This window comes from Indicator indicator, chromosome 5 (assembly GCF_027791375.1).
Source record: "Indicator indicator isolate 239-I01 chromosome 5, UM_Iind_1.1, whole genome shotgun sequence".
Lineage (NCBI taxonomy): Eukaryota > Metazoa > Chordata > Aves > Piciformes > Indicatoridae > Indicator > Indicator indicator.
Window position 1 is genome coordinate 5742198 of NC_072014.1, and position 12801 is coordinate 5754998.

Sequence of the window (12801 nt, forward strand, 5' to 3'; positions counted from 1 at the left end):
GCCCAGAGAGGTTGTGGAGTCTCCTTCTCTGGAGAGATTCCAAATCCACCTGGACACCTTCCTGTGTGACCAGCCATAAGTGGTTCTGCTTTGCAGGAGGGTTGGACTCAGTGATGTCTGGAGGTTCCTTCCAGCCCTAGCATTCTATGATTCCATGACTAGAAAATACAAAGAACCAGGTTTCTGAAGTATTCTAGCAGGAATACTGGGAAAAAAAAAAAAAAAAAAAGCCCAGAATCCTCAATCAGGTCATGGAAGTTGTGTAGTTACTTGTGATGGCAGTGACTGAGCTTCATGAATGAGGTAATGCTGAGCAAGTCAAAAGACAGAGCTGGAATGGTTCTCAAGATGATCTTCTGTGATGGTTTTGCATCAGGGACAAGGAGAATACAGGACCCCAGTGCATGCAGATTTGGGTTCTGTAAGCTACCGGCTTTAAGAGCAACAGAGTGGACTGAGAAGACTGAATTATAAACTAAATGAAGTGGATAAATAAAAGAATTGCATTTTAGAAACCTATTGACTGAATTAATCCTACAAGTGGACTAGACTTAATGTGCCAGCTTGACTACCACATCTTCTTTAACCTGTTTTTTATATTAAAAACCATACTTGTCTAAGTGGAATCATTATGTCATGTTCAGTGTGTAGCAGAAGTGTTCATAAAGCATCTCTAATTTATGCTGAGTGGTGAAAAAAAGGGTAATTTTTTTCAGGTATGATCTGTGTAAAGGTAGATTCTTTCAGCTCATGCTTTCCTCTGTCCCCTTTCCAGAATGCAATGCAGATAGTTGGGTTTATGGATCATGAGACACAGTCTGTTTTTGAAGTGGTGGCAGCCGTCCTGAAATTGGGAAACATCGAATTTAAGCCTGAGTCTCGTGTGAATGGCCTGGATGAAAGTAAAATCAAAGATAAAAATGGTAAGATGAGATGAGTGATGGAAGGAAAACCTGCAGGCAGTATTAACTTTGTCATTTCTGTAGATGTACTATATCCTTACAGATGAATTAAAAGAGATTGTTTCCAAAACTCACTTGTGGGCAAATAAGAGTTAAGTGCAATTTCAGTTGCTCTAAAGGTGATTATTTTCTTTTTTTTTCTTTTTTTTTTCCTCCCCATTTTATTAATACTGTCTTCTGAAATGCTAAATGATGCTCTGCATTTCTTTAACTGCTTAGTTATTCTGTGCTGAGGGCTTTCTGTTCTTTAATACTAGAACCATGCAACAGAACAGAAAAGATCTTTATGATCATTAAGTCCAACCGTAGTCTAACCTAATAAGCCTAGTGCTAAACCAAGTCTCTCAGCACATCGTCTCTCCTTCTTTTAAACACCTCCAGGGATGAGGATTTCACTACTTTTCTGGGGAGCCTGTTCCAGTGTTTGAGAACCCTCCCAGTGGGGAAGTTTCTTCTCGTATCAAATCTATACCTCCCCTGGTACAACTTGAGGTGCCTGGAGGAGCAGCTGTGCCTGTAATACCAGATTCATTTGGTCCTGGTTTTGCAGCTGACATTGCAAGTTGACTTTGAAAATTCATTTATTTTTCATCTGAAACTTTTTCATCATGAAAAGTCGTCTGTGATAAATAGAAAACAGGTTTCTTCACAAAAATAACCAGATGGAAAGTGCCTTCAAAACCATTAACTGTATGTTTCTCCTGCTGTGCTGTTTTTAACTTTACTTGGCAGGCTAGGGAGGGAGAGAGTGTGAATGGAAGAGACTAAAAACCTGCTTTGGGAAAATACTGAACGGCTTAAAAGCTTTTTTAGGTAACAAAAAGCAGTGATTTGAAAATATTCATTATATTTACCTTGTCATTTTCATGCTAGAACTCAAGGAAATCTGTGAGCTGACAGGTATAGACCAGTCGGTACTGGAAAGAGCTTTCAGCTTCCGGACAGTTGAAGCCAAGCAAGAGAAAGTTTCAACAACACTAAATGTGGCTCAGGTAAAAAGAAGTCCTAATTTTAAAGGAAAGAATCCTTTTTAAATGGGAGTTTATCTATATGGCTAACCCATAACTGCCCAAGTAAGAAACTACAGCTAGTGGGCTGTTCTGAATAAAACATATCACTAGAGTATGTGTTTTTATTTCAGCAGTTTCTAACTGTTCAGATACATGTTTGGTTTTTAAACGTGAATCACCTCCAAAAGATGAGAGATGGGAAAAGGTTGCAGAGAATGGCAAAATGAAAAAGTTCTGCATGGAACTCATGTTCAAAGTGTTGTGGCAGACTGTTTTCATTTAGAACAACTGGTGTAATTTCATGTGAGTTGTATGCCTCAGGCTGCTAAAAAGCTTTTGCTGCCAGTGTGAATTTAGCTCTCTGTAATGCTGCAGAGCCAGTGTGGTTGCCACCTGTGTCCCATCAGCTCAGGCTAGCAGGAAGGTTGTTTTCCCTAACTGCAGCTGCTCAAGTCCCTTTGCTTAGGATTAGGGTGGGGGATGTGAGTCTTTAGAGGATGTCTGGATGAGCAGGAAGTCCAAGTGCCCTGACCGTGGGTGCTGTTGCAGCCAACCTTAGGTCCAGTGGTCAAGCTGCTGCTGCTGCCGAAGTGTCCAGGCACCCCTGGTCTGGCTCCAGTTGCCTGAGCTGTTCTCACTCTGTTCATAGCACCTTTAAAGATACATCAGTAACATGAAAAGTTTGTGAGTAGCCCAACATTTATATAATTTTTCTTCTTTCTTCTGTTTAGGCTTATTATGCTCGTGATGCTTTGGCTAAGAATTTATACAGTCGACTGTTCTCTTGGCTGGTTACCAGGATAAATGAGAGCATTAAGGTATTGTTGGTTTGTGCCTGTACAAAAAAGTTAACAGAAATCCTTTAACTTAAAGTAAACAGTAAATCTGTATTGGCCAGAAAGGCTGGGAGACCTGGGGCTTTTTAGTCTGGAGAGGAGAAGATGAGAGGGGATCTAGTAAATGTATCTAAATATCTGAGGGCTGGGTGTCAGGAAGGAAAGGACAGTCTCATTTCATTTGTGCCTTGTGATAGGACAAGAGGCAATGGATGTAAACTATAGCACAGGAAGTTCCATCTCAACATGAGGAAGAACTTCTGCTGTGAGGGTTACAGAACACTGGAACAGAGAGGCTGTGGAGTCTGCTTCCCTGGAGACCTGTCTGGATGTGTTCCTGTGCAACCCGCACTTGATTTTATATGGTCCTGCTCTGGCAGGGGGGTTGGACTCGAAGATCTCCTGAGGTCCCTTCCAACCCCTAACATCCTGTCATCCTGTGATTTTAGTGTGCAGAATTTGACAGCCTACTTACGAGACACATTTGTTTTCTTGAACTGCCATGTGTGAAATGTACAGATGAGTGACTCTGTGTTTAATTTTGTTTTAAGGCACAAACAAAAGTGAGGAAGAAGGTAATGGGGGTGCTGGACATCTATGGCTTTGAAATTTTTGAGGTAAGACCTTTATAATGATAAACATTTACCATGAAAGCTGTTATTAAAAATTAATGGAGTGGTTCATGAATTTGTAATCAGAATACATGTAATTGGAATCAAGTGTGTCATTCCTGGCAAAAAAAAAAAAACACTAGAAAAGTAAGCCAAAGAGAGATGCTATAGCATGTCTGCCAATTGAAACAAAAATTCATGTGTTCTAACACCATAGGTAAATAAATATTTATCATGGTAAATAAATATTCAGCCAGAGGGACCTGGACAGGCTGGAGAGGTGGGCTGAGGAGAATGAGGTTCAATAAAGCAAAGTGTAAAGTCCTGCACCTAGCTCAGGGCAACCCTAGATATCAATACAGGCTGGGGGATGATGAGGTTGAGAGCAGACCTGCAGAAGAGGGCTTGGGGGTGCTGGTGGATGATAAGCTGAACATCAGCCAGCAATGTGTACTTGCAGCCCAGGGGGCCAGTGGCATCCTGGGCTGCATGAAAAGCAGCGTGGCCATGAGGATAAGAAAGGTGATTCTGCCCCTCTGTTCTGGTGAGACCTCACCTGGAGTACTGTGTCCAGCTCTTGGGCCCCTAACACAGGAAGACAATGGACCTGATGGACTGGTCCAGAGGAGGGCCACCAAAATGATCAGGGGGAGCTGGAACACCTCTACTACGAGGAGGGGCTGAAGGAGCTGGGGTGGTACAGCCTGGACAACTCCCTGAAGAAAGCTCCAGGGAGACCTAATAGCAGTCTTTCCGTACCTGAAGGGGCCTGCAAGAAGGCTGCAGAGGGCCTGTTCCAGAGGCCTGCAGTGCTAGGACGAGGGGCAATGGTTTGAAATTAAAGAAGAGCAGATTTAGATTGGATGTTAGGAACAAGTTCTTCAGCTTGAAGGTTGTGGAACACTGGAACAGGTTGCCTGGGGAGATGGTTAAGGCCCTATCCCTGGAGATATTCAAGGTGAGGCTCAACAAGGCTCTGAGCAACCTGATCTAGCTCACCGCAGGGAGCTTGCACAAGATGAACATTGGAGGTCTCTTCCAGCCCAAACCATTCTATGATTCTGTGGGTAAACTAAATATATTTTGGTGTGACAGACATGATAGAAATTTTGGCAGTGTCACTTTTGACCTGAGGCATTTTGTGGCTCTTTGAACAAGCTTTGTATCCTGTTAAAAAAACAACCAAACAAAAAAAAAAACCCACACCAAAACCTACACTTTTTTTTCATATCAAAATTCTATTTCATTTCATCTTGATTCACTTAGGTAAATATTTAGTACTGATACCTAACTATCCAACTAAGGCTCACTGCTCTTTGTTTCTGATAGTATTTTTAGACTGGTGGTGGTGTGGTAGAAAAACAATCAAGAAGGAGTTTTTAATTGGATCAGAGAACACTTTCATAAACCTTATTCTGACAGTTTAAGAGATGTGCAGATCTTGGCTGCATTCTCCATAGTGTTTAAACTAGAAACTCAGCTGGGGAGAAAAATCAGTAGAAAATATGAATCATTGCCCACTTCCTTCTTGAAAATCCAGGGAGTGTATTTAAACTGTGTAGAAGATGGGAAGAGAGTAATTATACATGGGAGGGGGGTGTAAGTTTTATTTCAGAAGCGTAACATCAAAGCATGTTCAAATCAAAACAGCTCCATGAGGAGGAAGAACAAAGCTGGTGCTTGCCTCAAGAGTTTACTGAGCCAGGTTGTGTTGTTTGCACAACACATAAGACGTGTTTATGAGAATATATTGCAAGTGGTCAGGTGGCTGAATGGAGATCTCGGTGCCAGAGCTCTTTGAAGCTGGTCCTTGGCGTATCTTTTGAAAGCTGGACCCTGGAATGGTGCTGCTGGCACCTTTGGGCAGGGCTCCTGTTTTTACTAGCTCACTCTTTTATGTTTGGTTAAGAATAAATGTGCAGAGTGAGGTAAGAGACAGAAGCTTGCACTAGCATGAGTAAGTTTGCTTGTGGGATGGTGTTCCAGAGACAAGGTTCTTTCGCACATGCAATTTTCTTTTATTTTGGTAGAAGCTCAACATCTTAAAAGGTCCTAAATAAATAGTTGAGCTCAGGAGATGTAGTTTTGCAGGAGGAAAATGAAAAGACAAGGCTTTTGTCACTTACCTGGTCATACTGAATTACAGTGTAGCATTTCCCCTTCACATGAATTCAAAAGCTTTAAAGTAGTTGTGTGAGTAGTTATTGTTCACCCCTTTAAATGCTGAATCATGGTTCTCCTGGGAAAAGTGAGAAAGCTTTGCCTTGTGACTTGAGGATCAAATTCATCAAGACATTCATACAAGATGGGACTTTCCCTCTCATGAGTTAAGACCTATGGTGATGATGGTTCCACTGCTTTCCTGGGCAGCCTGTTTCAATGCTTAACCACTCTTTCAGTGAAGAAGTTTTCCTAATATCCAGCCTAAACCTCCCCTGTCCCTCCCTTCAGGTAACTGTAGAGAGCAAGAAGATCTCTGAGCCTCTTCTCTGGGCTAAAAAAGCCCAGTTCCCTCAGCCACTCCTCATAGTCCTTGTGCTCTAGACCCTTTGCCAGCTTTCACCACAATGAGATCATTTTTTTAATCTGTTTTTGAAAGCCTATTTTCTGTCCTAGTTTTGAGCCATGAGCTGCCCAGGGCAAAAGGACAGAGAAGTTACTACCCCTTGCAAGGAGTAAAATGAAAAATGTGCCACACCACATTGGAATTTTAAATGGAAATTCTATTTACAAATATATACAAGAAGTATTCAGGTAGAAGGAATACAATCACAAATTAGGCTCAGTCCTTCACCTGGGCCTACCAGGCTAAAACCTTCCAGAGCCTTCTGGAAACCTTCACCCCCCTCAGCCTCAGCAGGCCCAGGAGCAGCCAAACTGCCCCTCCATTAGACTCAGGCCTACCACAGGCTTCACCAGATCCTGTGGTGTACTGGAAATTCCCTGCCAGCCATGGCCAAAAGCTCTGCCCCACAAAGATAAGGCCTCCACTATTCCTGAGACAGAGAAGAGAAAAAGGGAAGAAAATAGATTTTGCAGCCAGATTTATAGGGATGCAGGACTCATGGTTATGAAATACATCTGCTGGGTTACATCCTGGCCCCTCTGGAGGTCTGTAACTTTGTGGGTCTGCAGGGCACCCACAGCCTCAAACTGCCACAATTATTTACTGGCCACTATAATTTCTACACTTTTCTGTAATTTAAGATGAAGTTAATTTACAAAGTAACTGGAGGTTTCTTGAAGCTTACCAAAGGGAAGCTACTGGAGTATTGCAGAAGCTAGCATATATTCCTTGGGATTTGGTTTCCACTAATATTTCTATCAAGGACAAACCCCGTTTTTCAAACAAACCCAAAATCTATCCAAGAAAGTACATTTAAGGGCTTGGCTGTCCAAAAATACAGATTAGGGAATTTAGATCTGTTGATAACCCTCAGCCTCCATGGGTTTGGCAGATGTCAACAGCAAACTTGGCTAAACAGTCCATAAAATAGGTGCTGGGAAGCTGTGTTTATTTGTGAGTCCTGCTGTGTGCCCTTTGTGCCCAGCTGCATGCTGGGTCCGAAAGCGAAATGCTGACATTTTGGGTCTCTCTGGGCAAGGATTATCTGTGAGCAAGGATTATAGAGACTGGGATTAGTATGAAAATGCAGCCTACATGATGGGGTTGGTTTTGTAACAATGCTGGAGTTTGAGCAATGTATTGAAGCCTGACATTAATTGCTCCAAGTGTGCTTATCCACATTTTGGAGTGGCTGCGTGCATTGTCAGTCAGCAGTCTAGGCTGTGATTGGAGATGGGGTTGGAATGATAGTTAGTGGCACTGGGAATCTCAGAACCAACTTATTTACAGGCTTCCTGGCGTAGGTTTAGAGCTGATCCTGTTTCATTCCATGTTTGAGTCTGTATTTTTGGGCAGAAGCAGTTTCCACATCTCTGCAAGATGTCGGGGTAGGATTGTAGAAGGGGTGAAGTTTATTGCAGAAGAAACGAAGGTTGTAGAAGGTTGAGAAGACTCATTCTCTTAGGTTTGGATGTTTAATTTTCTGATGTGTGCACAGGAGAGGGGTAGGGTATGTAAAAATGTATGTCATGGAGCACGTGTGAATATTTCATGCTGCCTAGCCTCAGAAAGAAAAACGTCTGTCTGTGCCAGCTGGCTTAAAGGCTTCATTCTGAATTTTCACTGGGTATCTGGTCCATGTGAGCTGGAGTGCAGTTCTATGAAAGTTAAGGCTGCCAGACAAGGCTTATTCTTGAAATTTGCTAAGCACTGGGAAGACAGCTTGAGAATGTGAATGCTTTCTGCTCAGTCCCTTTGTGGAGTGCTTTGTTCCACAGATTTTTTTTATCTGAAAGGATGTAGGCATGCACCAGGGATAGAGCTGCAAAAGTAAAGGCCAGAGAAACAGAGAAAGAGTTTGCATTTCACCCTCAGATATCTGCCTGTCCAGATTCAGAGATTCCAAACCCAAACCCATCCAATGTCCAAACCCTTGACATTGTGATCCTGGGCAACCTGCTCCAGATGACCCATTAGCAGGTGGGTTGGACTAGCTGATCCCCAGGGGTCACTCCAACTCCCAAGTGGAAGGTCCTACACCTGGGTTGGGGCAATCCCAAGCACAAATACAGGCTGGGTGAGGAGTGCCTCAAGAACGCTCTCGAGGAGAAGGACTTGAGGAGAAGGAGAAGGCTCCAGGAAGACCTTAGAGTTATATTTCAATATCTAAAGGGGACCTACCGGAAGGCTGGAGAAGGACTGTTTAGAAGGGCTTGGAGGGATAGGATGAGGGCAATGGTTTGAAACTGGAGCAGGGCAGATTTAGGTTGGACATCATGAGGAAATTTTTACAATAAGAGTGGTGAAATACTGGAACTGGCTGCCCAGGGATGTGGTTGAGGCCCTATCTTTGAAGACATTCATGATCAGACTTGATGTGGCCTTGGGCAGCCTGCTGCAGTTCGAGGTTGTCCCTGCTGACTGCAGGGGGGGTTGGACAAGATGACCTTTGAGGGTCCCTTCCAACCCAGTGCATTCTGTGAATCAGTGACTCTAACAACCTGATCAAGTGCAACATTGTGACTCCTCCTGTATATAAACACAACACTCATATGTGAAGCAGAATTTTTGCAGTGTTCAAAACCTCGCTGTTCATGAAATGCCACCCTGATGCCTGGTAGTTTGAAGGTTGATAAAGAATAAAGCTGTATGGGCAAGACACCATTATGTGTGAAGTGAAAACCAGTGAAGTAGGCTTTGATTTTTGTCTGGGAATTTTTCTCCTTGTCTGAATTTATCGTTGCACCTGATAAAAGATGGAGAGGATAAGCTGAGGGTGGTTGCTTGATCTGTATCTATAAATCTGACATGACTTTAAGTCTATCTAAGGTGATATTCTGTTTCCCAGCACCTTTAATTTAATCTGAGAGACTGAGTGGCTCTTTCTTCCCCAAAGGTTATATTTTGTGTTCAACAGTGATTTCAAAGGCACAGTTTGAAATGCTGCTGTAAAAATGCAGGGGTTGAATTGATGCTCTCAACATCAAAGTAGCAGAATTACAGTCTGAAAGACCAGCTGACACTTTGAGAAATGCTTGCCTTAAATATTTTTTCCCCCTAAAATTTCCTAAGAATATTTGAAATTATTCCTGGTATTTTGGGTCTTACCATGCTGCTTCTGTGTTCGTGTGTGTCCCATGGGCAGGGACATCTTCTACTAGATCAGGTTGCTCAAGGTCCCATCCATCCTGGCTTTGAACTCCTCTAGGGAGGGGGCATCCACAGACTCCCTGGGCAACCTGTTCCAGTGTCTCAGCACCCACACTGTAAAGAATTTCTTCCTAGTCTCCAGTCTAAATCTGCCCTTCCTCAAGCTTCAATGCATTCCCTCTCATCCTATCACTACAAGCCCTTGTAAAAAGTCCCTCCCCAGCTTTCTTGTAGGCCCCCTTCAGGGATCCCCATGCCATGGGGGATTGGAACTAGATGATAGAATAGAATAGAATCAAGAAGGTTGGAAGAGACCTCAAAGATCATCAAGTCCAACCTGTCACCCTACACCTCATGCCTATCTAAACCATGGCACCAAGTGCCACGTCCAATCCCCTCTTGAACACCTCCAGGGATGGTGACTCCACCACCTCCCTGGGCAGCACATTCCAATGGCCAACCACTCTCTCTGTGAAGAACTTTCTCCTCACCTCCAGCCTAAACCTCCCCTGGTGCAGCTTGAGACTGTGTCCTCTTGTTCTGGTGCTGGTTGCCTGGGACAAGAGACCAAACCCCTCCTGGCTACAACCTCCCTTCAGGTAGTTGTAGACAGCAATGAGGTCTCCCCAGAGCCCTTTCTTCTGCAGGCTGAACAGCCCCAGCTCTCAGCCAGTCCCAGTAGCGGAGGTTCTTCAGCCCTCTGATCATCTCTGTGGCCTGCTCCAGCTGGGTGCACAAAAACTGGACACAGTATTCCAGGTGGGGTCTCACGAGAGCAGAGTGACTGCTGCTCCTGCTGGTCACACTGCTTTTGATGTGACCTTCTAAAAAGCAACATCAGAACTCCTTTGGATCCCTTCTTGTTCTGTTAAAGGAATTTCTAGGAGCCTTCATGAAGTTACTGGGGGACAAATAATTTGTGAGCAATCATCTATGCTTTGTGAAGCCCTCACGTAATTAAAAGTGACAGAAATAAAATAAGGGAGAGAAATTTCACAGTCTCTGTTGCCTTTCTCAGATTTGCCCAGAGATAAACACTCTAAGTGATTTTTCATGGGATGTTTCTTAAAATCTGTAAAAGGAAATGCCTCTTCTGAAGTGTATTTAATTTACTGAATATCTTCTGGTCTGCTCAGAGTTTAGTATTAAATTCCAAATATTTTCTTTCTTATAATTAACTGCTAGTGTTTTGCTCTGGATTGTACATAAAGAACAAAATTGCTGCTGTTCTTCCATCACTTTTTTTCCTGGAACAGCAGTTTTCAGTGGCTTGGCAATGTCAAATAGAATTTTATAGGCTTCAAGTGAGAGATCGGTGAAGAACTCTGTGGATTTTGGGTTGCCTTTGCTTGGCAAGCCATAAATATCACAGATACATAAAAAATCAGGAAAGCATCTAGCAATTACTTTAATGTATTGTTAATGACTTTTAGCTGGATTTGTACTTCAGTTTCCAGCCTCTTGAAGATGAATCATATGTGAGCAAAAAGTCTTGCAGCTCTTGCAATGGCAGTAACGTGGGTTTCTGCACTGGGTGGCATGTGCCAGGCAGAAGGACGCAGTGTGTCTTACCCTTCCTCTTTATCAAGGTGATGTGTCAGTTGGGGTCCTTTTACTGCCAGCTCAATATATCTCAAGTGATGGCCTTATCTACATGTGTCAAATAAACTTTCCTTCTCCATTCTCCTCTCCCTTTACTGAGAGCTGCCTACCAAAGCTTAAGGAGTAAGTGTCCTACCATAGAGAGAAAGGTCATGCAAGGGGAGACACAAGGTACCATAGTTCTGTCATTCCATCCCATAATCCTGCAATCCCTATGTAAGCAGACATCATCCTTCTCCCTCCTCTCTGCTCCTGGCATAAGGCTCCTGTTATCTCTGTGGTTTGTGGGCCCGGGAGGGTGCCTTGAGGCCCAGGAGGGTGCCTTGAGGCCTGGTAGGCCTGTCTTGCGTGGGGGTGGTGTGGGGGGGAAGGTTTTGGCCTGGTTGAGGCCTAGTGAGGCCTGGTAGGCCTGGGTAGGGAACTGGGCCTAGGCTGACTCTGATTTGTGTCTATATTTCCTTTGTGCCTTCTGTACTTTGAGTTACTTTTGTAAATAGTATTTTCCATTTAACCTCCAGTTTTGTTTGAGTGTTTTTATTTACTCCTTTAGGGTAAAATAGTTTCACCCTAGGCAGCTAATGGCTCAAACCAGGACAGGGGTTTTTGGCGACAGGATATACAGTGATTTGATTTTGTGACACTTTCTGATGTGCTTCAGTCCCTTGGTGTATTTGATAAGCTTTGGATAGCAGCTAAAGATACACTCATCTACAAAGACATAATAATACCATTTATGTAGCACTTCAGATTTTCAGTGACATACAAATAGATGTTCAAAAGCCCGATCTATTCAGTGTGCTAAATACATGCTAATAGAGAAATGACTTCCAGAACAACACAGGATATGAGTACTGACTGCAGCTTCTGTCATTTCTTTTGCCACAGAATGCAGTAAGTATGACTCGTTTGCAGTGCTGGGGTTTGATGCATGCCAAATCTTAACTTTCTCATCTAGAGCTATGCAAGTTTTGCAGCCTCTGATGGATAATTGCAGTTGGTGTGAGGGGCTGAGTTTGATGTGGCTGAGAAAGTTTGGCTGATCGGTTATGATTTTTGCTTTACCTAAAACTAAAATGATGCAAGTAATCTGTGCTACCTCAAATTTCCTAATCTGCTTGTGTGTTCTTAATCTCATTGAGCAACCAGAGCCTTAATTTAAACATGTAAATGATTACCTTTTCATGACTAAGTTGCTCTTAGTCATGAAAATTCACTTACCATAACTAAGCTTCACAGGGATTGTAGAGCAGACTTGACAGGGAAAAAGACATAGTTGTTTATTCTGCAAATTTTGAGGTTTGCTAAATAACCAAAGTGTTCTTCATGACTACAGTTAAGAAAAACGGGGGGGAAGGAGTGGGAGGGAGGGAACTCCACACCTCCAAAACCAAGAATGGAAGTCCAGCAGCAAGTTTCCAAAATAACTCTTGATTGCAGTTATTTCTGCAGATGGAGTATTAACGACTCTTTCAGGCACTGGCATAAACCAATGGATGCTGCTGTTTCCTTTATTCATTTTTCAGACTGGTCCTCAGAGTGGACCCCTGGCCTCCAAACTGCTCTCAGAATTATAGGATTACAGGATGGTGGAGATTTGGAAGGGACCTCTGGACACCATCTAGTCCAACCCCCTTGCCAGAGCAAGTTCCCCCAGAGCAGGTGGCACAGGATGGCATTCAGGCAGGTTTTGAATGACTCCAGAGATAGAATCCTACCAACCTCTCTGGACAGCCTGTTACAGTGCTCTGTCACCCTCAAAGTAAAGAGGTTCCTCTTCATGCTTAGATGGAGCCTCCTATGTTCAAATTTGTGCCCATTACCTCTTGTCCTGTCACTGGGCACCACTGAAAAAGTCTGGCCCTATCCTTCTGACATCCACCCTTTAAGTATTTTTAAGCATTGATGAGATCTCCCCACCTCAGTCTTCCCTCAGCCTTTCTTCCTAGGAGACATGTTCTAGCCCCCTAATCATTTTTGTAGCCCTTTGCTGTATCCTCTCAAGCAGTTCCCTGTCCTTCTTTAACTGGGGAGCCCAGAACTGGAGGCAGTACTCTAGATGAGGCC

The 12801-nt window shown here is 43.4% G+C and overlaps 1 protein-coding gene across 4 annotated transcripts in view; it reads left to right on the plus strand.

Annotated features, from left to right (window-relative positions):
• MYO1B (myosin IB) overlaps positions 1-12801 on the plus strand; it is a 113945-nt gene that overhangs the window by 71684 nt on the left and 29460 nt on the right. For all 4 annotated transcript variants that reach the window (XM_054381462.1, XM_054381465.1, XM_054381464.1 and 1 more), the window contains exons 9-12: positions 776-923; positions 1836-1954; positions 2704-2790; positions 3360-3425. In XM_054381462.1, coding sequence (XP_054237437.1) covers positions 776-923; positions 1836-1954; positions 2704-2790; positions 3360-3425 — 420 coding nt within the window. The remainder of the gene's footprint in view (positions 1-775; positions 924-1835; positions 1955-2703; positions 2791-3359; positions 3426-12801) is intronic.